The sequence below is a fragment of the Vulpes vulpes genome, chromosome 7 (assembly GCF_048418805.1).
Source record: "Vulpes vulpes isolate BD-2025 chromosome 7, VulVul3, whole genome shotgun sequence".
Lineage (NCBI taxonomy): Eukaryota > Metazoa > Chordata > Mammalia > Carnivora > Canidae > Vulpes > Vulpes vulpes.
This window is the reverse complement of record NC_132786.1, coordinates 73,906,090-73,930,056: the sequence shown is the minus strand read 5'-3', so window position 1 is coordinate 73,930,056 and position 23,967 is coordinate 73,906,090. Positions and strand designations below refer to the sequence as shown.

The 23,967-nt window shown below is 48.3% G+C and overlaps 3 protein-coding genes across 4 annotated transcripts; 2 read left to right on the top strand and 1 right to left on the bottom strand.

Annotated features, from left to right (window-relative positions):
* Nucleotides 1-186: 186 nt before the first annotated feature.
* GCC1 (GRIP and coiled-coil domain containing 1) lies at nucleotides 187-8,143 on the bottom strand. The gene is made up of 2 exons (XM_026010778.2): nucleotides 3,994-8,143; nucleotides 187-3,107 (listed from the first exon to the last, which is right to left on the bottom strand). Exons 1-2 carry the CDS (start codon nucleotides 5,023-5,025, stop codon nucleotides 1,812-1,814), a joined length of 2,328 nt encoding a protein of 775 aa, XP_025866563.1. The 5' UTR covers nucleotides 5,026-8,143; the 3' UTR covers nucleotides 187-1,811.
* Nucleotides 8,131-11,452, top strand: ARF5 (ARF GTPase 5). Its single transcript, XM_026010781.2, has 6 exons — nucleotides 8,131-8,477; nucleotides 9,003-9,083; nucleotides 9,437-9,546; nucleotides 10,135-10,206; nucleotides 10,733-10,858; nucleotides 10,975-11,452. The coding sequence occupies exons 1-6, from the start codon at nucleotides 8,411-8,413 to the stop codon at nucleotides 11,059-11,061; spliced, it is 543 nt and encodes a 180-aa protein (XP_025866566.1). The 5' UTR covers nucleotides 8,131-8,410; the 3' UTR covers nucleotides 11,062-11,452.
* A 637-nt stretch (nucleotides 11,453-12,089) lies between these two features.
* Nucleotides 12,090-23,587, top strand: FSCN3 (fascin actin-bundling protein 3). Of its 2 annotated transcripts, XM_026010780.2 has the most exons (7): nucleotides 12,090-13,167; nucleotides 14,229-14,925; nucleotides 15,253-15,371; nucleotides 17,578-17,737; nucleotides 18,214-18,384; nucleotides 18,683-18,888; nucleotides 21,107-23,587. In XM_026010780.2, the coding sequence occupies exons 1-6, from the start codon at nucleotides 13,027-13,029 to the stop codon at nucleotides 18,886-18,888; spliced, it is 1,494 nt and encodes a 497-aa protein (XP_025866565.1). In that variant the 5' UTR covers nucleotides 12,090-13,026; the 3' UTR covers nucleotides 21,107-23,587. The 2 variants fall into 2 exon arrangements, with proteins under 2 accessions (XP_025866565.1, XP_025866564.1); XM_026010779.2 differs by lacking the exon at nucleotides 12,090-13,167 and having other exon boundaries at nucleotides 14,029-14,925; nucleotides 18,688-18,888.
* Nucleotides 23,588-23,967: the final 380 nt, after the last annotated feature.

The following is a 23,967-nucleotide window of genomic DNA, read 5'->3' as shown; positions in this document are numbered from 1 at the left end:
CAACCTCAAGATCCTGAGATCACAACTTGAGCTAAAGTCAGATGTTTAACCCACTGAGCCACCCAGGTGCCCCTCAAACTCATGGATTAATATATTATTTCCATCCTTTTTATTCACCATTTATATTCACATTCTGTGTGTATGCATGTGTATGTATGTGTGCATCTCATTAAGAAAGCACAGAGGTCAGGTTGTTCAGATTTAATGATTCCATGATCTGTTATCATTTGAACACATCACATCTGCTTCATTAAGTCTGCTGTTTGTAGACAGTCCAAGGTACCCAGTCTCCCAATTAGAACATGTAAGCAAAGTCTTCTGCTATCCCAAACCTACACAAATCAGACTTCTATGATGAAGTAACAGAAAGATACATATTAATCCAGTCAGTGGTAAAGCACTGGTCTTTAGGGTCCAAAGATCTCTATGCCAGGAAGAGCAGATGAGGGAAAGGATAGAATAGAGGAACTGATACTGTCTCAACCCAACTTACTTGAGTCCCCTCTTTCCAGATTGCCTGAGGTCCCCTTTCTTTATGCGCAGATCAAATCTACTTTCACAAGACCAAACATAAAAAAAATAAAAATTAAAAAATTAAAAAAAAAAAACCAGAAAGGAGGAAAATTTGTAGTAACACATGTGGGGAAGACGAGGATTGTGTACTGAAACTCTATTACCCCCTAAAAGAGTTGGCAAAACACCCTGGTGACAGCAACCCATGAATACCCTGGCTTGCAGGGACTGGAGATTTAGCTAGAATGCTATTCACGGGTCAGCTAGCACCCCAGCTCCTCCTAAACTTCCACCACTCTCTTGGGAGGGTCACAGCAATCTTCTGCAATCAGCAAATCTTCCTCCTCTTCTCTGTCCCTACAAAGCCGCAGAAACAGCTGAGGGGCGGGGGGGATGGTGAGGAGGCTGTAAATCTCTGAGGTAATTCTCTGTATCCAGACAGGATCAGTTTCCCAATCGGTCCCCTCTCTATAAGAAGCCAGGATTTTTTTTCTTAATGGAAGTTCAACACAGAGGAAAGCTAGCAAAATCATTCACTCACAGTCTCAGGCCATCCTGAGGCAGATAGGTGAAGGCAAGGTCAAATGCAAGAGGCCTCCGATAACCCTATCCAGGGCGAAAAGCAGGTTACTCAGGAAATGCCTAAGACGGACGTGGTGCTCAGGGCCTTCTACAGGATGGACACAGTGGTGTGTTTTGTCCAGACCGACCAGGCCATACCTAGCCCCAACTAGACCAAGCTTCCCAGTTCCAGAATGGAAGAATCTATGGACAACAGCAGACAATCTGTCACTATTTCAAACTTCTTGGTCCCTCTCTCCAGCCTGGATTTATGTCCCCAGAAAATTGGGGCAGCAGTGGACCAGACTCGGACTATGATGAGATGGGGAGTAAACAGCTGGTCCTTGTGGGGGTTTAGAAATAACTGAACTCCCTTTGGAGTCACATTTACTCCTGGTTCTGGGCTAGGAGCATAATACTAAAACAGAAAGTCTTATTTTAAAAGATTCCCACCACTTCCTCAACTTTGGCACCTCCCAGTCTTCATCTCGCCACCCTGTCCCCCTCACAAGCACACCACCCGAGGAAATCTTGGGGACATTTCCAGTATCTCTAGGGCCCAAGGACAATGTGGCTTTAATGGCGTTTGGCAGAAAATTCCACCCCACATTAAAGACTCTCCCAGTTCAACACAGTGAAGAAAAAAATTGATAATGTAATAGAAGAGGCAGTAGAAACAGAGTCTGTCCCTTCCCACACAGGAGGCACAGTAATGTTGGGAGTTGGCGAAAAGGGTATCATCTCTTGCCAGAAGGCCACCAGCTACCACCGGTTGGAAGCCGCATGATCACTTGTTTCTCCTCAGGACTGAAATGCAAGATGGTCAGGATGGCTGTGAGTGTCTGCCGGCGGCCCAGGGTGTCAGGCAGGGTCAGGAAGCGGTAGATGATGTTTTTGAGGTACTCCAGGTTGGCTCCCTCCCTGCTCTGGTCCCTGATATTCTTCTCAATGTGACTCTGTAGGGCTCCAACCCGCTCACGGTGCCGCTCCCCCTCCTCCAGCAGCCGATCCTGCAGCTGATGCACCTCCACCTCTAGCCTGTGTTTCTGCTTCCTCAGTGATGTGATCTCCACCTCCTTGCGGGCCAGCTGCTCCGCATACAGGAAGAACGTGGGCTCATTGGCTGCAGCCAGCTGCAGTGCCTGTGTCAGGCTATCTGGGGCAGACACATCGGCAAGCTCTCCTGGCCCTCCAGCCCCCACGGGGCTTCTGCGCCCTGGCAGCCCAGAGGACAAGGCTGCAGAGCGCAGCTGCTCCAGCTCCAAGTCCTTCTCAGCCAGCACAGCCAGGGCCCGATCCCGCTGCTTGTGCAGCTCTTCTTCGAGTTTCAGCGTGCGGTCCCTGAAGTCCAGCTGGCTCCGCTCTAGCTCCTGCCGGTGGAGATGCTGCAGCCGGGCCAGCTCCTGCTTCCAGTCCTCAGCCTCCTGCTGGTGCTGGCGCTCGAGTTCCTCGCAGGACAGCCGCAATGAGATATACTTCTCCTTCAGTTCTGCAAGCTGTTCCTGGGCCTCCTCCAGCTCCTTGGCCAGATTACCGTCTTTGGTGTTCTTGCTCTTGAGGACCACCTGGGCCCTCATCTTGTACCTCTCAAACTCCTCCTTTAGCTGCTTCAGCTCCTGTTGGTAGTAGAGCACGGAAGCCTTCTCCCCGTCAGCAGCCTCTGAGCTGGGCATGATCTCCAGGTCACAGAGCTTCTCCACATCCAGGGTCACCTGGCTTTTCCTGGCTGCCACCTGCAGCAACCTCTTCAGCTTCTCCATCTTATCCTTCAGGACATTGACATCCAGACTGGACTCTTCTCCATGGCTGTCTAGAGGGGACCGGCTGGAGGCCGCCAGAGCCAGTGTCTTGTTCTCCAGATCCAGCTGCAGAATGCGCTCCTTTAGCTTCTGGATGGCCAGCTGGTCCTTCTGCTTGGCTTTCTCATAGGTGCCCAGTAGTTCAGACACCTCAGATATTTGATTCTCCAGGGCCGCCACTCTCTGCTCTTCTACCTCAGATTGCTGCCGCAGTTGATCTTCTGCAAGGGCTGTCTGTAAAACAAAGGAACAGATGGAAATGCATCCCCAAAAAGCCACAAACGCCTATAGCAAACTGAGAAAGCAGGAGAGGGGAGCAAAAGGGTCATGGGATTGGGATGACCTAAAAAGAATGGAAACTGGGGATTTTTCTATTGATCTGGATACTAACGAAAGTTCCTATAACCTGTTTGGGTTCTGCTCCCAGAGATACATTATACCAAACAATATTAAGAACCTCTGTAAATCTGCTGTTGTTCTGCTTTAGTGCTTCCACTTTCTTCTACCATAAACAAGGCTCCCATACGAAGTGTATTATCTTTATGTTTCCCCAAATCCTACTAAGAAATCACATGACATTCTTTTCCTCTCCCAATATTCTCAGAAGTTCACAACTCAGTTGGATCTCTCTCCACACTGAAAGGAGCACTGTAAAATAGCACATCTTTCCTGAACAGGCAAACTGTTGAGAAGCAATTATAAGAGGGTACTTCTGAGAAGATTCCTTTTGCACCTCCTGATCCCCCAGGCATATACCACTACCTAAATAATACATATACCCGTAGGCATACACACTCCTTTCACCGCGCAGCTGCCACTCTACTGCTCCACAGAGCACAGCTGGTAAGATGCCACTGCCCAGAAGTTCAGAGGCGTCTGGCTCCAAACCAGCCTTACACTAATAGAGTCCATATCCTGTTGGAAGTGCATTCTGTGGATACTGTCAACACCCCACGGAACAGATTTTCCAGGATTTCCCATATTTCCCAGTGCAACATTCTGAATAGCATCAAAAATCGACAGTGCAGCCACTTAATTCTAATTACCAAAGGAGAAAAAACCCTAATGTTTTCCACTTCAGGCTAAATGACTAATGTTTCAAGGACATGACAATAATTACCTTTCTCATTTCCTGCTGCAACTGAGCCTGGAAATGGCTCTTAAGGCAAGCGGCCTCTTCCTGAAGCTCCTGCAGCCGAGGGTCTGGCCGATTCTTCTCTTCTCGAAGAGCTTGTAGCTCACCTTTCAAGTCCTCCACCTCACGGGTCAGCTGCTTGGTCTGCAGTTCAAACCCTTCCATCTGACCGGCTGCATATGCCCGCCCCGCCAGGACCTCTCGGGTCTCTTCCAGCCGAAGCTCCAAGTCCTGGCGCTGAGTCCTCTCCTCCTGCAGCAGTTTCTGGAGCTCACGAAGCATCACAGCATGGTCACTCTGCTCTTGGGCCCGATCATGCTGCTGGGTGATAAGTCGGGCTTTGGTTTCTGCTATCTGCTCCTGCAGCCCCTTCAATTCTCCCTCCAGACGGCCCCTCTCCTCCTCTGCCTTTTTACTGGTATCCTCTAAGTCCTGTTTCATCTTCTTCTTGTCAGCCAAGTAAGAAGCTTCCATGCGAGACTTCTCCTGGGTGACTGTGGCCAAAGAGCTGGTCAAAGTAGCCAACTGAGTCTTCAGCTGGTGCAGCCGTTTGTCCACTTCTCCACCCCCAGATGCTCCATCTCCACTGCTACTGCTAACGCCACTCTCTGATCCGCTGGCTTCTTCGGACTTTGGAGGTGGTAGGCCACGGGCCAGCCTGTCATCCTCTACCCCAAACTCACCCTTGGTGCTGGTGAGACTGGCCGCAGTATCCAAGCTCGTGGCTGTCCCAGTGCTATCTTCGCTGTGAGTGGAGCATCGGTCATCCGCAGAGTCAGGGAAAGAGAGGCCTGGAGGCTGGACACCTGTGAGGCCCACATCCGCCTCGTGGGATACCGACAGCACCTTAATGCTGGCCTCTAGAGCCTCCTTCTCTTTCAGTAGACTTTTATAGGCGCGGACCACATCCTTGAGACGTGCCTGGTACTGCAGGAGCTGCTTCTTCTGCGTCTCAATGGTCTCCAGCAGGTCCTTCTTGCTCGGTCCGCCCCCGAAATTCATGCCAAACTTCTCCATGTTCAGAACGGGTTGCTCGACGTCAGTCAGAAGAGGCCCGCGGAGACCTTGGCGGGGGCGGTAAACGACAGGGACAGAACTGTCCCCGAAGCCGCACACCGGCTCCTCCCCGCTGTCGGAGACCGGATGCAGAGCGCTGGGCAGCCGGGCAGAAGCGCCCGCGGGGTCCCAGGCACCGAGGGCGGGGGCGGGTCCTATCTTAGAGGCGGGGCGACGCGGGCGCCAGGAGCACACGGCCGGAGGTCGCCTGTACTGTCCCAGAAGCCGCTCCACGCTCCGCGCTCGCCCAGGCCACAGCAGTCCCGGCCGGCCCTCAGCCCACGGCCGGCCAAGAGTTTAAACCGAGCGTAATCCCATCCCCACTTCCTAACTGCAGTTGCCAGAGAAGGGCGCTTCCGGGTCCGCTGGAAGTGACGACACGTGACGCAACTGGGCCCGCCCCCAGTGGGCGCGTGGTGGGTGGGAGGCGACCTGTTCCGAACTCAGTGCGGCTGCGAGCGCAGGACCACCAAGCCCGGGATTCCGGAGTGACAGTGCTACGGTGGGGGCGCCTGAGCCTACCCTCGGGCTCCGATGAGCGAGGAACAGTGCGCAGCGTCACACTGGGTCCTCCTCAAACACCCGGATGAGCGACGCTTCCCCACATTTAGCTCTGTCGCTACAGATCAACAAGTAAGACTCCCATTTAGACCACGAAAACTGTAAGCCTTGATAGGACAGTTTTGGCACCTATTAGGTATATAGTATAAAAATTATCAGCACATTGGGCAGCCCGGGTGGCTCAGCGGCTTAGCGCCGCCTTCAGCCCAGGACGTGATGCTGGGGTCTGGGAATCGAGTCCCACGTCGGGATCCCTGCATGGAGCCTGCTTCTCCCTCTGCCTGTGTCTCTGCCTCTCCCCCCCGCCCCCCGCCCCGTGTGTCTCTCATGAATAAGTAAATTTTAAAAATCTTTTAAAAAAATTATTAGCACCTTTCCTGAGTTCTGCTGAGTTGATTCAACAAATATCTGTAGAGAGCACCCTATGGCCATGACCCTCATCGTATGTGCCAACTGTATTCCAGGACCTTCACGAGAGTTTTGATATTAAGCCCTTGGAGTTATTCTTCTCAGTGGATGGAAACATGAGACACAGGTTAAATAACATGCCCAAGGTCACACAACTAGGAATTCTACCTATATGTGTCTAACTCTCACCAAGTGCTGCTCCAGGTGACCACTATGAAGAGATAAGGTCCTGTCCTCAAGGAGCTTCTTCTATCTAGTGTTACAAACACAACTCCTGCTCTGATACCAGTATGTATGGGGATTTTCAAAGTGACATGTAAGTGAAGAGGAGGGCGGCCTGTCTAGGGGAGGCAGAGAATGTTCTCAGGGAAAATACTCAGGGATTTGAAGCATGAGTAGCAATTGTCCATCTAACTAAAGATGAGGGAAACAAGCATTCCTGGTAGAGGGGAAAGATTGCAACAGACTCCTACAGCATCAGAGAGGCTGGTTTACCCAGGAAGCATTGAGAATCATTTCATGGCAGTAACTTAGGGTATGTGAAGGAGGTGGCAACAGATGGGGCTGGCACAATAGGTGGAGACAAATTAAGGCCTTTCGATTTTATCTTGGGTGTTAAGAAGACACTAAACAATTTTAATCTTGAGTGGCATCATCCAGACTTGCATGACAGGTTGAAGATACCAAGGGGCAGCCGACTGGTAAGGACACTATTTTTGTCCTAAGGAAGAGGATATGGTAATGAAATAGGGCAATGACAATAGGGCAAAGGAAGAAGCTAATTAAAAGAGCTAAAAAGCTGTAGAACTGACCTGACTCGGTCACTAGTTATTATATCGAGAAATTCTTTTAAATGCACTCTTCAACCTTGTAAAAAGCCTTCTTAGGAATGCAAGTCTATGGCTGAAGAGTAAAGGAAAGTCATGGACTCACTCATACCTAGTGCCCAAAGTCTGTTCTCTTTACAGACTTTTCAGGTCAGGATGGGGCAGGAGGTCTATTCAGACCTAATTAGTTTCTTAGTGGCCCAGATAACATCCAGCTGCACCATACAGACATACAGATATATTATCATTTTAATCTTCACCATAACCTCATTAGATAGGGCAGATATTAGTCTCCTTCTGTAGAAAATAAATGAGTTGTGAGGATTGAAGCTAAACCCTCCAAAAGAGGGGGTGGGTGGGGACAGAACTGAGATTTGACTGAGACCTGGAACAATGGTCCATAGTGGGCATTCAATATTTGTTGAGTGACTGAATGAATAAAGGTTCTCTGACTCTCAGCTCCCCTCACCATGTCCAGTCCCTAAGCAATTGATCCTAGAAGCCTACTGGCAATCCAGTTTCAAATTGCTTGTCCTTGCTCCTCTGAGCAGCCTATTAGTCCATTCAAACCAGCAAGTACTGTATTTATTAAGCATATATTAGGTGCCTGGCACTGACCCAGTCTCAACCATAGACACAATTTAAATTAATTCCTGTTTTGCTATTTCCCCCTTCGTTGCTGAGTGGGAAAATTACTTACGAAGCACTTTGAGTCTAAAGCCACAAGAGTTTCATAAATTCCTGGATAGGTGTGCATTAAAAATCCGGGTTCCCAGGTCTCTGGCAAAGTGAAGAAGCTTCAGAAAAGCTGCCTGGATCTACTGAAAAGCATTGTGCCCGGGGCCATCGAGGCAAAGGCGTTGTTGTCCAGCATGCAGGAGTAGGTTCTGCTGATTGCAAAACCAAGAAGGCCAGCTAGCGCTTGGACACCCTTTTTCCACCACCTCTCTTTCTCACTCCTCTCGAGATTCTACAGTCACTTGAACTACCTGCAACGCTCAAAGCCCCTCTCTGGGCGCTGAGGGGCCAAAGCAGACTACGACGCGTTCACAGAGCTTCCGCTCCCCTAGGAGGGCGGTGCATACAGTGGATGATGCTAGTTCGCTAGAGCTAAACCAGAAAGCAGGGTGGGCTGGACGCGACAAACCAAAGCCCAAGAGGCCGGCCACTTAAGCGGAGGATTGGGGAGCACTGTAAACTTTCCTCGGCCCCGCTCGGGCTGCCGGCGAAGCAGCCACAGATCTGCCGGCCCTCGAGAAAAGGGGAAACCCAGACCCTTCCCCTCTTTAAGCCTGCGCGGGACGCGGCGAGCTTGCGGAGACTCGCTGAGCTTCCGATTCAGCCCGAGCGGGAGCCTGGGGGCGGGGAAGGGGCGGGGCGGGGGCGGGGCCCGGCCGGGGGCGGGCCCGCGATGACGTAGGGCGGGCCGGGACGCGCGGAGGCGGCGGCGGAGCCTCCTCCTCCTGCTGCTGCGCCCCATCCCCCAGCGGCCGGCCGGTTCCAGCCCGCACCCCGCGTCCGTGCCCGCACCCCCTCCCCCGGGCCCCGCCATGGGCCTCACCGTGTCCGCGCTCTTTTCGCGGATCTTCGGGAAGAAGCAGATGCGGATCCTCATGGGTGAGGCAGATCAAGCGCGCGGCCCGGACCGGAGCGTCGGCCCCCGCGCAGCCCTCCCGCCCCCGCGTCCCTCCGAGCCCAGCTCAGCCGGGTCTCTGAACCCGAGTCACCCGCCGCCTAACCCCCCTGCGGTCACTGCTCTCGGGCGGGTCGCGATCTGCAGCGCCGACCCCGGGGCCTGAGCCCGGGAGCTGCGGGCCTGGGTGGGGTGAAGCTCCCTCCGCCCCAGCCAGGCTGGTAAGACGGGAGGATTCCGCCCTTGGAGACGACTTTTAAAAGGAGCGCAGCCCTCCTCCTAGACCCCTTACCCCCACCCCTCTCCCGCCTCTCGCCCGCTTCGGGGCACGAGTTGGTGCTCACCACCCAGACTGCTCTCAAGGCCTCGAAGGTGGAGAACAGCGCGCACCTGCAGGCGCTAGGGCTCTCCGCCCCTGTCTCCATCAGCTGTCCTGGCCTCTCCCCTTCCCTGATCTCTAGAGGGCTCCCTCGCTCCCGTCTCCATCCCTATGCCCCTCTCCGTTGCAGTTGGCTTGGATGCAGCTGGCAAGACCACAATTCTGTACAAACTGAAGTTGGGGGAGATTGTCACCACCATCCCCACCATAGGTGAGTTCTGAGGCGAGGCGGGGAGGAGCGGGAGGCTGATGGGAGGCCGCCTCAGGGGCTGCTCCCCATTCTGCCTGAGGCCCTTATCTCCGTGCAGTGAGCTGACCCTGACACCAGACACTGCCACCTGAGAAGTGGGTCACAGTTACCTTTAGTTGCTGGATGGTGCCGAGGCAGGGTGAATGTGACCTAGCCCCGCCTGGTCTGTGGACTGCCGGTGCTCTGCGGTTCTGTTCCCATGGGACTTCGTCGTTGCCTTCTGGTTTTATATGTCTCTGATGAATCCACCCAGATTTAATGAGTTCCTTTCTTTCAGGACTTTGTTCTCATATTTTTTTTCCCATTATCTCCAGGCTTCAATGTGGAAACAGTAGAATACAAGAACATTTGTTTCACAGTCTGGGACGTGGGAGGCCAGGACAAGATTCGGCCTCTGTGGCGGCACTACTTCCAGAACACTCAGGTGGGGTGGGGCTCCCCAACCCCCGGAGAAAAGGTGTTAGAGCTCCAAACCAAGATGTTGGCATAGGCTAGGCCCCCAAGCTAGGAAAAAAAAAAAAAACCTTAACCTCCTTCTGTTCTCATTTGTAGGCTTGCTTCTACTCATCCTTCACAAATGGCCATAGTCTTCTGAGACTTAGCCACCTTATGCTTCTCCTGAGAAGCAGGGTTCTGAGGCCATGTGGCCTCGTTTATTTATTTATTTTTAAAGTAAGCTTTCACCCAATGTGGGCCTTGAACTCACAACTCCAAGATCAAGAGTTGTATGCTCTACTGACTGAGCCAGCTGGGTGCACTCATGCTGCCTCATTTAGCTCTGGTCTCATCTTTCCCTGTTCCCTTGCACTTCTTCTAGCTACACTGCTTGCCTGAGGGCAGAGTGTATCCTTCGCAGGGTGTCACCAGTTTGTGTCAGCATGTTTGCAGAACCTTAGTGAAAATTTACTAGATGAGAAGGTTTAGAGCAAAGATGGGGAAAAGAGAGAAAGAGCCAGACTAGGCTATGTCCCAGGTGAGAGTGATTGCTTGTCTTTTCTTCCTTCCCACCCAGGGCCTCATCTTCGTAGTGGACAGTAATGACCGAGAGCGGGTCCAGGAATCTGCTGATGAACTCCAGAAGATGGTGAGCACCCAGAGCCCTGGTTGCTGAGCCCTTGTTGGAGACAGATATCTGAGGTCTCTGTGCTAACATGAAAGTCAGGAAATAGCTTACAGGCTTTGAGTGTCTCCCTTTGTGGATGCAGACACAAGGAGTATCTCACCCTGTTTTGAATTTGAGTTGCGTGAAAGGCATATGACTGACTTTTTCCTTGAATTTTCATGTCTTCATATCTGAGAAGTTGGTGGGGAAAGGAGGAATTATGTGTGGTGGAGAGAAATATCATCTTACATTCTTGTTTTCCCATTTGGAAATGTCATTTTGACTAGGGCAAGTCATTAGAAAAAGGGTCTTTTTGGATATAAGTCCAAATGACTCCAAGCTGATTTATGACTCTGTCTTGTGTTCAGCAGTAGACTATGCAGTATTACTTTTTTTTTTCCCACAAATCTGGTAGGAGGTAGAAAAGGGTGCTCCCCTACACAGCGGGGAAGAGGAAGCCTGGAGACTCCGCTAGGACTCCAGACTCCATCCCCTTCACCTCCCTCAGCTGCAGGAGGATGAGCTGCGGGATGCGGTGCTGCTGGTGTTTGCCAACAAGCAGGACATGCCCAACGCCATGCCTGTGAGCGAGCTGACCGACAAGCTGGGGCTGCAGCATTTGCGCAGCCGCACGGTGAGAGTGCTGCCTCTCCCAAGGGAGCCACAGGCTGGGGCAGGAAGTCAGGGCATCCCCTTTTCTTCCTTGCTGCTGATCATTCTTTCCTTTCCCCCCCCCTCCCCCCCCCGCAGTGGTACGTTCAGGCCACCTGTGCCACCCAAGGCACAGGCCTGTATGATGGGCTCGACTGGCTGTCCCATGAGCTGTCAAAGCGCTAACCAACCAGGGGCCGGCCCCTGCTGCCCAGAAGCTCCCGCGTGCATCCCCGGGACAACCAGATTCCCGGACTCCTCAGGCGGTGCCCTTCCCTCCCACTCCTCTCCCACAGACACAGGCCTCTGCTCCTGCTCCTGCCTGCATGTTGTCTCTGTCATCTGAGCCTGGAGTCTCACTCTCCGGGCACGGAGGGGTCTGCTCTCCTGCCTGCTCGGACCGTGGAAGGGACTTCCAGGGCTGAGGCCCTTTCTTCCAGAGGAGGAGCAGGGATCTGGGTTTACTTTTGTTTTTTCCATTTTGGGTGTACCCTTGGGGCCAGGTGAGGAGGGGAGGTGAGGGCTCCGGGTGGTGCTATGATGGATATTGAGTAATAAATTTGCTGTGGTTTCTACACAGTGTTGTCTGTAGCCTAGAATGGGGGGTGGGTGTTGTTGGGTACAAAGAGACAATATGATATGGGGGAGACTCAAAGCAGCTAAGGCTGCGGCGCCAACCCTCCCACCAGCGTGCCTGCGGACACACTGCTGCCTTCATGTAGCTCAGCTTCACCCTCATTATTCTCAAGGGTACAAGTACCTCAGGTACCACATTCCCTCCCCAATTCCAGGGGACCTTTATTGAGAGTAAACAGGCTCTACCTTCGTGAATCTGTAAATCCCATACATCCTGTTCGTCTCTCTCTCCTAGCTACTTAGAGCAGTGGTTCTTAATGATTACTATGAACATTAATACGGGGGGGGGGGGAATATTTATTAAAAATACGGTCCTGAGGTGTACTTCAAGAAATATGATTCATAAGGACTGGTCTGAAGCCCAAGAATCTGAATCTTTAAAATTACACTGGTGATTGTGTCACTAGTAGTCTCTTAGCCTTATTTTATAAAACATTGGTAGGATCCTTTTAATCCTTGGGGGTGAAAGCTCCTCACTGTGCACTGGACCTCCTACCTGGGAAGACACCCCTGCCCTGTACTACCACACCCCCCACCACGGAGGACTAGGAAAATGTATGTATGGAACCAGGAGGGTGGGCTATTGTCCAAGTGTGGTTCACACTATCCATTCTTTGAATCCCAGCAAAGCTTAAAACCTACCATCGCCACCATTATTTCTTCTTGCCTTTCTCCTTTCATGTCAATTTCTCTAGGTTCTGGACTGATTTTCTCCATGAGCTTTGTAAGAAGTGAGTCTCAGAGGCTGTTGGCCAACAGGGACCCTTTGAGGGAAAGGGTGCACTAGCCATGTGCCCAGCAGCAGTGCAGCTGGGGATTCTGAGGGAGATGCCCAGTGCTCTTCCCATCTAGAACATTTTCCTTCCCCTGCTCTGAGCTAGCCCTTTCTGATGAATATGAGTAATTTGATCCTTGCTGGTTATCTATCTAGGGTTTCCTCACATTTCCTGAAAAGTACCTTCTGAGACATTTTGGCCTCATTCTCCCAAGGGCTGTAAAAGTTAATAGATTTTTCCTGGATATCTTGAACTTTAAAAAAACACTTGAGTCCCAAGGGAGCCAAGCAGAAGTTACTTCCTAGGGAGGAAAGAGGCTGGTTTTTATCCTGTGATTAAAATGGGAAACAAGTGAAGACGATGTTTGCCTATAGTCACAGGTGAGCGCCAGCACAGGCCAAAATTCTGATTCCCAGTCTCAGCTCAGCCTACCTTGGTGTCTGGAGTTGCGTGGGGAGGTTAACGCCAGAAGCCCTAGACCTACTTCCTCTGGGCTGTGAATTGACATTGCCAGGCCAGTGCCCTTTCCTCACTGTGCATAAGAGGCAGCCTTCACAGTCACAATGCTCCCGGGTCACAGAGGTGCTGGGCCCTAGGCCAGCCTCTGCCTGAGAAATTCTCTCCGGGAACTTCTTCTGGTGGGTACTACAGGCCTGATTCCAGGCCCTATGGCCTGTGGAACCGCACCACTGGGGGGAAGGCAGGGCCGGACAGAGTCATCACCTGTGGTGCCGGCCCCATGGATGAGGTGGAGTGGACACGAAGACCCAACCCTGAGGAGCTGAGGGTTGGGCTCATCAGCTGGGCAGGATCCTACCTCACTTCTGAGGCTTATAAGAATACGGTCACTGCTACTGCAAAGGGTTTGGGCCGGAGACAGGTAACAAAGCAAACCTGTACTGGAGTTGTTTTTCCCAGTGGCCAAGCTTGCTCTTTCACATTCTCTCTCTCTTTCTTTCATATGTGTGTGAGTGTGTGGTGCCTGGGGTACACTTTCAACCTAATCATTTTCCTAGCCTTTGTCACTACTAGGCTGAGACCCTCCTACCCCAGGATTTTGCTCACAGGTCTCCTTCTCTCTGTCTCCTCCTCTCTAAACCTGTTCTGAGGGGCAAAGGCTCAGCCCTTGTCTTCTCCGGCTGCTTTCTTCCCTCTGCCCCAACACTGGGTGGTTGTGTCATCACAATGAGTAGAGGTCAAGAGCCCAGGCTGGAAGGCAGAATTGTGGAAGTCCAGAGCAAGATGTATGGGTGGAGGGACTGTAGGGCTGGTGATACTGTCCTGGTTGTGGTTTAGGAATGGGGAACTCTAAAGCCCTAAGAGAGTGAAGCTCTTCATTTTAGGGAGAGATGTAAGCAACCCCACAATGGCACTACAGAGTGAGGTAGCAGCAAGGCTCTCGTTTACAACAGGGTTGATCACAGCTGAGCCAGACAATTGCATCTCAACTGTGTGTGTTCCCATCCTTATCCCTGGACCCTGGGCCCACCTGTAAGAGATCTTGATTTTCTCCTGCCACGCTGGGGAGGTGGGCTCTGGGGATGGGAGTGTTAGCTAGTGTGCTATCCAGGGACAACAGTGAGGAAGAGAAAAGTAAAACTTAAACCAGAGCACTAATTAGAAAATTAGGTATTGAAGGAAGCCACCGAGTAAGAGAGAAAAAGGTTTACCTTTGGTTAGCTAGAAGAGGTAGGCATTTAGAACTTCTCCTGGGATCTTGAGTAGTACTCTGATTCCAGTAGTAGAGACCTCCCGAAATCTTTCGATTACTGTTGGATGAGAGAGCGGGAGAGCTGACAGTCAACATGGAGGCCGATGTGGAGGGGAAGGTGGTTGGTCCCCATGAAGGTTCTAGGATTAGGCCAGGAGTAATGGTGGTAGGACTCCCTGGCCTAGTCATTTGGCTGTAGTACATTTTCTTCTCCCTCCCAATGCCTCCAGACCTGGGAGATCTTGGTGAGCAATGAGCACGACACCCAGGCTGTAGTACGACTGAGGAGCTTGCAAGGCCTCTACCTCCTGTGTGAGGCAGATGGCAGTCTGTGCTATGGCCGGCCAAGGACCAGTCACCATGGATGCTTCCTACTGCGTTTCCACCGCAATGGCAAGTGGACTCTCCAATGCATAATTAGTGGTCGTTATCTGGAGTCTGATGGTGAGGATGTGTTCTGCAACTCCAGGGTGCTTTCAGCTTACCACATGTGGACCCCCCGGCCAGCCCTACATGTCCATGTGATCCTTTACAGCCCTGTCAACCACTGCTACGCCCGGGCTGACCCCACTGTGGGCCGCGTCTGGGTGGATGCACCTGTTCCCTGCCTAGAGGAATGTGGCTTCCTGTTGCATTTCCAAGATGGATGCTACCACCTGGAGACCTCAACACACTTCTTTTTGTCCCACTTAGACCGGCTGGTCCCCCAACCCTCAACACAGACAGCTTTTCACATGCAGGTACGGCCTGGAGGGCTTGTGGCACTAAGCGATGGAGAAGGAGGCATGTTGTACCCACAGGGTGCACGCCTGCTCCTGGGCCTGGGCTCCAATCCCCACAGGGGCGAGGAGTGGTTCATCCTACAGCGCTGTCCGACGTGGGTCAGCCTCAGGTCAAAGACTCGGAAGTTCCTCTCCATCATTTATGGCAAGTGCTGGGTTCAAAACAGCTGTGGAGGGAGGGAGAGCTGGCTGCTGAAAATGTGCTCAAGATCAGTAAGGATTTTTGAACCTCCCAAGAAGGAAGATCCTGGGGTCCCAGCAGGATCTCTTAGGCCATGGAGCAGGGTGATAAGGCAGGGCATGGGCTTCAGGGAAAAGTCGCCTGGGTCTTCTCCAGGCTCCTACGGTCCAACAGAAGGCAGAGAAGGCTGAGGAGGGAAAACAGGGAACCCAGCCATGAAGTGTGGAGGAGGAACTGAGACTGAGGGTGAGGCCAGAATCTGGCTTCTTCTGACATGTTCTTTCCCTTCAGATGTTGAGATATATGCTGCCTCTGAGCATGTAACCCCAATGTCCTTGTTCCAGTTTGAATGTGATGATGAGAGCTCCACCTTGCAGCTTCGTGCAGCCAATGGCTGCTACCTAGCCCAGGTGAGACCTTTGCCTTCTGAGCAAGAGAACCCTTAATACCTGAGCGCTCCCATTCTAGACATACTTTCTCCTTCTTTAAGGCAGGTGAGCAGATGCTGAGGTGAACTGTAGAGGCCCTTGTCAATTTTCAACCAATGGACCCTGTTTCATCCAATGGGGCCTCTTTTAAAAAAAGAAAAATGCAACTTTATTGAGGCACAATTGTATAAAGTACACTCATTTAAGCGTACAATTCAATCAGTTTTTTAAAGATTTTATTTATTTATTCATGACAGACACAGAGAGAAAGAGAGAGGCAGAGACACAGGCAGAGGGAAAAGCAGGCTCCATGCAGAGAGCCTGACATGGGACTCGTCCGGGGTCTCCAGGATCACACCCCGGGCTGAAGGCAGCGCTAAACCACTGGGCCACCGGGGCTGCCCAATAAGTTTTGATCAATGTTCACATCTATGCATGCCCCAATCACAAGTTGGAGAATATTTCCATCACCACAAAATTTCCTCTTGCCTCTTTGTAATCAGTTCCCCTTTCTCCTTGCCCTCCTCTCCACCGCTGTTACATGTTCTGTCACTATAGATTAGAGTTGCCTGCTCTAGAATTCCATATAAATGGAATCACATCATATTACAGTATGTACTCTTCCTTTCATCAGCATAATGTTTTTGAAATTCATTCATGATCCACGTATCAGTGGTTTGTTTTCTACTGCTGAGTAGTGTTCCATACTACTACTCACCAACACAAACATAATTTGTTTCTCCATTTGCTTGTTGAACACTTGAGTCATTTCTGGTTTGGGCTACTGTGAATAAAGTTGCTAGGAACATTTATGTACAAGTTTTTTTGTGGGCCTATATTTTTGGTTATCTTAGGCAAATACATAGGGGTAGAAATACTGGGTTATGTGATAAATGTGTATCTATATTTTTATTCTTTTTAAAGATTCTATTTATTTGAGAGAGACCATGCTAGAGACAGGGAGAGAGAAAGAGATCATGATTGGGGGGGAGGAACAGAAGGAGAGAGAACCCACACAAGGCTCAAGGCTCCATCCCAGGATCCTAGGATCATGACCTGAGCCAAAGGCAGACACTCAGCTGACTGAGCCACCGAGGCACCCCATGTTTATATTTTTAAGAAAATGTTAAATCGTTTTCTGAAGTGAGTATACTATTTTACATTCTTGCCAATAATGTATGAGAGCTCTAATTGCTCCACATCCTCATAAACACTGGGTATTGTCTGTGTTTTTAATTTCAGCCAACCTAATGGATGTGTAGTGGCATCTTACTGTGGCTTTAATTTGCATCTCCCTTATAATTAATAATGTTGAGTATCTTTTCATGTGCTTATTGGCCATTTGTGTATCTTCTCCATAAGGTGTCTCTTCATATCTTTTGCCCATTTGTCATTGGGTTGCTTATCTTATTACTGAGTTGTAAGAGTTCATTCTATGTTCTAAAGTCAAGTTCTTTGCCAAATGTATGTATTTTAAGTGTTTCCTCCCAGTCGGTGGCTTGCCTTTTCATTTGCTTAATAGTGTCTTTTGAGCAGCAAGTTATTAATTTTGATGAAGTTCAATCTCTCCACTTTATGAAAGAGTAGTGGTTGTGTTGTCCTTTTTTTTTTTTTTTTTTTTTTTTTTTAGATTTTTATTTATTTATTCACGAGAGAGAGAGAGAGAGAGAGAGAGAGGCAGAGACACAGGCAGAGGGAGAAGCAGGCTCCATGCAGGGAGCCCGATTTGGGACTTGATCCTGGATCCCAGGATCATGCCCTGGGCTGAAGGTAGGCGCCAAACCACAGTGCCACCCAGGGACCCCCTGGTTTTGTTGTCCTAATAAATCATTGACTGCTCCAACATTGCAAAGAATTTCTCCTATGTTTTCTTTTAGACATTTTCATTTTTATGTGTATGATTAATTTTGAAATGATTTTGGAGTGTAGGCCAAGGTTTATTTCTCTCCATGTGGATATCCTAGTCCTTTTTTGATAATGGACTCTGGGATATAGCAAAGACTGGGGAAGTGGGAGAGCTGAGGTCATAATATGTTTTCCAAAAACAATGTGAAAGCATAAAGCATGCCCTGGGAGAATGAAGAAGGCTAGTGGGTGAGATGTAGGAAAGGGTCTAGAAATAAAGATGATGGGAAGAAAGCTGAGATTTTGTCCTTGTTCTCTTCTCTGCTCCCTATAATTTCTCCAGAGGCGCCACAGGACAGTGGTGGCTAATGGACACCCAATGGAGTCTGACACCTTCTTCCGCGTGCACTGGAATTGTGGCAAGATCATCCTGCAGTCTCCTAATGGACGCTTCTTAGGCATTGTGGACAATGGCCTGTTGATGGCCAATGCCACCATTCCAGGTGAGTAGAACAGCCCCTTCACCGGGTTATTCCAAGTCAGAGATGCTTTAAGGGGGAGCTGGGATATAATAGAGCGCTGAAGTTGGGACCAGAAGATTTAGGTCTGTGTATTTGCTGTGTCACTGAATTTTTGTCATCACTCCTTTGAGCAAACACTCCTTTGAACCTCAGTTTCACTGGTTCCATTATCAATGGAGATGATATCCAACCTGCCTGCCTCACCGGATTATCATGAAAATTAAACAGATTCACACATCTTGCAGGAAGAAAGACGATTAAAATCTCGGGCTCCACACTGTACTAAGTGCTTTCATAAACATTCCATAATCGCCTAGCCTAAGATCTGGCACATAGTAGGCATTCACTAATTCTTAAAATGTTAACAACACTCTGCAATTAGTGTCCCTTTTCCTGCTTCTATTTGGGAAAGCATCTAGAAGTTGCTCATCCAGATAACTCCATTCTATTTCTTTCAGGCCCAAATGAGGAATTTGGGATTCGATTAGCTAACCGTCGCTTCCTTGTATTGCGAGGTCGTTATGGGTATGTGGGCACCTCATCAGAACACGACCTAATGAAGTGCAATATGGATCAGCCCGACTGCATTCACCTGCTGCCTTGCCGCCAGGGCATCTACCACTTCCAGGGTGAGGAGCTCCTCTTTTTCATCCCTGGGTTCACAGTCTAGTCCTGCCTTACCCCCAACTCAGACTTCAGGACCTGCTGCTCAGAGCCTACTCATCAGAAACGGAGTTTCTGTTTGTTTTCACACTTCAAGTCCCCCAGAATGGGTTGGCAGAACAAAACCAAGCCCTCCTGCATTTTCATAGAGGCACCTGCCAACACAAGCAGGGAAGGGTAGTCAGGGAGGGGTGGCATGCTTCTCAGGAGCCTCCTCAGGCTACACCCACTGAAGGGCTTCATCCTTCACCCTTCCCTCCCCAGCACAGGGTGGATCCTTCTGGTCAATAACATCCTTTGGTACCTTTCGCCCTTGGGGAAAGTTTGCTCTCAACTTCTGTATAGAGCTTCATGGAAGCAACTTGCTCACAGTGCTGGCACCCAATGGCTTCTACATGCGATCCGACCGAAGTGGCACCCTGTTGGCAGACAGCGAAGAGATTACCAAAGAGTGTATTTGGGAGTTTTAGGTAAGATTAAGTGGGTAAGGACCTGGAGGTGGAAGAGCAGGAGCTGAGGGGCAAGAAAAGAAAGGATGTGGGGGAGAATGAGACAAAAACACACCAGTGGACTGACTTCTGTCCCACAGCTTGATCAACTCAGGACATTTATTCCAAATCTGTGCCTTTCCTTTCAGGGCTTCTAAACGCAGACTTGCTGGAGAAAGGAGGGGAAATCAGATCTAGGTCTCTCACTATTGTGCCACACTGACACGTGAGTGCAGGCAAGCTTGCAGGGGACAGAATCAGGGGTACTCATGTGTTTATCTCTCTTTGTTAAGACGCAGAGTTTTGCCCCATTTTTAGGGAAGACAGATAACTTTGAGGGTATGCTTTCTATCCTATGCACTTTCTGCTTCTACACCCCTGGATCCCTGGAGTGCTGATGGTTTCCAAATATTCATCTGCAACTCTGACCCTTGTCCTGATCTTTAACCTCTTCTCTTTCCAACTTCCTGATTCACAGCTGACTTGACTTTGTCCTGCCATCCCCTCAAAATCAGCCTCCTCACCCTCCCCTCCAAAGATGATTCTTCCTAAGTTCCCCAAGGCCATCTAAGGCATTGCTGTCCTCCCAAATGCTCTGCATCAAGACTTCAGCACCAAAAAAAAAAAAAAAAAAAAAGACTTCAGCACCATCTCTCTTTCCTCCTTTTCATTCCAATGACTTCACTGAACCCTGGAAATTCTTGGGTACTTCCTTAATGCCTCTTGAGTGCTTGTTCTTTCTTAAATCTTTTTTATTTTTATTTATTTATTCATAAGAGATACAGAGAGAGAGGCAGAGACACAGGCAGAGGGAGAAGCAGGCTCCCTGTGGGGAGCCCGATGCAGGACTAGACCCCCTGACTGGGATCATACCCTGAGCCAAAGGCAGACGTCCAACAGCTGAGCCACCCAGGCATCCCTAGTGCTTGTTCCTTCTTAACTACCTTTGCTACTGTGTAGATCCAGGTTTTTCACCCAAAGCCTCTACTGCAATATAAGGACTCCTCAGCAGCACTTCCTGACTCCAGATCCATCCCATCCAATCTCTTCTCCACACCAAGTTCACTTTCCTAAAGTGCTGTCTCTAATTCATCATTCCCTATTCACAACACTTTAGGATACCTCATTGCTCTTAGCTGTATTTCTTCATAGTTGACCTCGCTTCCCTGGCTTGGAAAATCATAAGGATGTTATAGGAAGAAGAGCTTTGGTTTTGATATCTTGGAACCTCAGGGAATTTGCTTTAACATTTCTGGGCTTTATTTCCTTATCTGTAAAATGGGAGCAATATCTACTTCATAGGGTGGTATGAAGGTTAAGTAACTATGAATCAAGATGTAGACCCTCAATATATATGTTCACTCCTTTCCCGCATTTTCTTCTGGTATTCTACACAAACCCTTTACTATGGCCAAACTGGAAAAAATCAAATGAAATCCCACTGGGCTTGTTTTCTTATCTGTTTCATGAAGGGTTTCAATTGAACTAAATTTCTCAGGCTCCTTCCAGGCCTGACATTCTAGTAGACAATGTATCATAGTGGTTAGAGCTCATTCTTGGATATTGAACTGGATTCTTATTAGATTTTTTATCAGTTAAACTTAAACTTGTTGTTTGACCTTGGAAAAATGAACCTCTCAAAAGCCTGTTCCTTGTTGATGAAATGGGAATACAGTATCTATCTCATAGGATTGTTGTGTAATGTGAGATAATGATTACAAGATGTGTAGTAAACAGCCTGGTGCCTTAATGCACTGTAGTCTATCAGAAGTCTTTCCTGATCTGATTGAATTCTTAGTAAATCTTATCTCTTGACTATAGTACCCCTTTGAACTCTGATGGTATTTTTTACACCATTAATTTGATTAGAAAAAGAATTTGTACTACCTTTTCCTATAAATTAACTTCACATACATCTGTGTAATCCTTCATCAAGCACGGCAAAACAGGGCACCTGGGTGGCTCAGTTGGCTAAGCGTCTGGCTCTTGATCTCAGCTCAGGTCTTCATTTTAGGGTCATAAGTTTGAGCCCTGTGTTGGGCTCCATGCTGGGTGTGGATCCAACTTAAAAAAAAAAAAAAAAGAATGGAGCAAATCACTTTATTCTATCTTTTCCCAGATGATCTTACCAGATTTTTCCTAAAAGCCCAAGATGAGCAAATGATTGACTGAAAGTTTCTATTTCCCCTTACCTTCTCAGGCCAATGGGATGCCACCTATGGAAATCCAAATCTTCCAGGAGAAACTACTGCACTAAACACAACAGGAACCTCAAAGTCAAGATCCATGAGAATATCTGTTACACAACTTTCCCTACCCAGTTTAGCAAAACACCTGTTTCGGGCAACAATACATCTCAAAAGGCCACCCCCAAGACCCCTGTGTGCTGTGCTCTTCAGTACGGAATAGAGGTCTTGATGTGGGTAGACAGAGGCCTCAGGCCACTCCCAAGTTCTATCCAAAAGAGACAAGACCAGATGGTAACCAGTTCTTCCATTCATCTTCCCCATCCCTGCCAGGACCAACAGAATTTTTCCAGTATTCCCATAAGGAGCCAGTTTTGCCCTGAAGGACTCAGAATCCAGAAATAATTAGATGTCCTTTTGGTTTTGAAAGAATGAAGTATTATGAGTCCTATGGGCACAGGGTCATTGTAATGACACACCTTATGGCTATAAGGCCCCCCTCCTGATCACCACCCCTTTGAAGTTTACCAAATATCCTGCTTTATCCTTACCTTTGATCTCATCAGTTGGGCAAGATGAGTACTATCCCTATCGCTGCCCACCTTTTTTTACAGGGACCTGAAGTGATTTGCCCAAAGTCCCATGACTGGGAGTTCTGATTCAATTCTTTGTTTAGAATGGACTATAATGTCCATTACTCTTTCCATCAAAACAGAGCTTCCACAATGACCATCATTCTTGTACTGTCTTTATAACTTTGGCCTTCATCTATCTACTATCTGTTCTATCAATGTCTTTATTGACATAGACTCTTAAGTACTTTTAATTGGAAAGGAATATTCTAATCACTATCATAAAATGGAAAATGAGAAATCACTTGCCATAAATAGAAAGCGACTTAAAAATAAATACAATGAAAACAAAGTGATGTTATCAAATTCTAGTTAGATTTCCCTCCCCTGCCCAAGGCTCAGAACCTGAGGTTCCCTTTCCCTCTGTTACCAAAAAGATTAACAACTGTTACAGAGGCACTAAAAAATAGAATCAAAGTGAAAGTTTTCTCATCAATACAATCAGAATTGAAAAGGAGTCAAAAGGGGAATAATTTCCTCATTTCTGACTAAATGTTATTTAAGGCAGTGTCTATATGCCTCCTAAAATGTTCTCAAATACCAACAGTGATGCCTGACCCCTACTTTTGGGAAATTGCATCATACTATAATGAGTGCCTGGTTTTTAAATCTATTGAGAAAAGAAGCTAATATCACAACATGAGAGAGATTCCATTTTCATAGAGAAAATGACCTCAGGTTTTTGTAAGTATGTTTCTCCTCAAGAGATATAAAATAATTCTGTAAAAATTTTAATCTAGCAAGTGAGGCTAAAGAACACTAGAGACCAGGGCATCTCTTTCCAAGAGAAAGTTGAGAACAGGCCAAAGATATGGAGTGGAATACACAACACCCTTCAGAGAGGTAGGACCTTAGAGGTCATTTAATGTAGATTAATGATTAAGAGATTCTTCTCTTCCTCGGCATTCCATAAATGCATGTACAAATTTAGATGCAAGAGCTTGCATATGCACAGAAATACACACATGTGCACACATACCCTACACATAGTCTCTTATCTCCCATTCCCCACAAGTGGCCATTTATCCTCCATTTGACTGTATTTGGCCCTGGAGCCTCAGCTGGCAGCTCCCTCCATGGCTGACATGAGTCCCATTGCTAAGTGAATGGCTTGTTCTTAGATTGTGCTGTGCAGATTGTCATCCCACAAAACTTCACTCATTTTCCTGGGCAGTCTGTCAGCAGGGCAGGGGTAGGGTGTACTCCACCACTCTTGGAATTTCATTCTAGAGCTATACTGTCCCATAGAACTTTCAGTGCTGATAGAAATGTTCTATAATGTTTATTCTTTGATACAGTAGCCATGGGACACCTGTGACTATTGGCCATTCCATATGTGGCTAGTGTGAATGAGGAGCTGAATTGTTCATTTTACTTAATTTTAATTACATTTAAATATCCAATGTGATTGGTGGCTATTTACTGAAGAGCACAGCACTAGAGTTTTTGATAACTTCTGGATGAGTACCCCTCCCAGATGGGAGAAAACAAACTTGCCCCCACTCCTTTTATCCTGCTTCACATCATCATCATTCTATCCCCAGCCCATCAAAAGGGCAAAAATTGGGAGGGATGAGCCCATCCCCCATTCAAAATATCCCTTTCTTCACCCTCTTTTCCCTGTATTCTTCTCTTTCACTACATACCGAGGCTTCCCAGGAGGAGCCTAGAGATTTCTCTGAAGAGAGACAGAATTGAGAAGATTTGGAACTTACTGCCAAGAAGAACCAAGCAAACATGCCCCAGGAGCATGTGGACAAGCAGAGTATGAATAATGGCATTTCTGCTGTGCTGCTTTGCAAAAAGTACATATGCAATTAAGGAAGTAATGTGTATTTTCTTAGATAAAGGAATTATTGTAAATTTTTTTTAGATGTTGTAGTTATCTAAGAAAAGTTCCTTATTTTAGGGGAATGTCTGTTGGGGACTTAGGGGTGACATGCCATGATCAGTGTATGGGTGTGTGGGTGCATGTGCATATGGGTGCATGAGTACCCAAACACTGTTATAGATCATATCTACATACATACATATGTAGATATATACACAGGTAAATATATAGATTAGACAGATTGGATAGTTACATAGACATAGATACATTAAATAGATGATAATTAGAAGCATACATACATAATTACATGTATAAATAGATCATAGATAAATACATAGATTAGATGGATTAGAAGATAGGGAGATAGGAAGATAAAGATGATAGGTAGATAGAGCAAACTTTCTTAAACGTA

Coding starts and splice junctions, on each gene's coding strand:
- GCC1 (XM_026010778.2), bottom strand. CDS start 5,025: ATGGAGAAGTTTGGCATGAATTTCGGGGGCGGACCGAGCAAGAAGGAC. Junction 3,108..3,993: donor TGCAGCAGGAAATGAGAAAG/GTAATTATTGTC, acceptor TTTGTTTTACAG/ACAGCCCTTGCAGAAGATCA.
- ARF5 (XM_026010781.2), top strand. CDS start 8,411: ATGGGCCTCACCGTGTCCGCGCTCTTTTCGCGGATCTTCGGGAAGAAG. Junction 8,478..9,002: donor GCAGATGCGGATCCTCATGG/GTGAGGCAGATC, acceptor TCTCCGTTGCAG/TTGGCTTGGATGCAGCTGGC. Junction 10,859..10,974: donor AGCATTTGCGCAGCCGCACG/GTGAGAGTGCTG, acceptor CCCCCCCCGCAG/TGGTACGTTCAGGCCACCTG.
- FSCN3 (XM_026010780.2), top strand. CDS start 13,027: ATGGATGAGGTGGAGTGGACACGAAGACCCAACCCTGAGGAGCTGAGG. Junction 13,168..14,228: donor AGGGTTTGGGCCGGAGACAG/GTAACAAAGCAA, acceptor CAATGCCTCCAG/ACCTGGGAGATCTTGGTGAG. Junction 18,385..18,682: donor GGGCATCTACCACTTCCAGG/GTGAGGAGCTCC, acceptor TTCCCTCCCCAG/CACAGGGTGGATCCTTCTGG.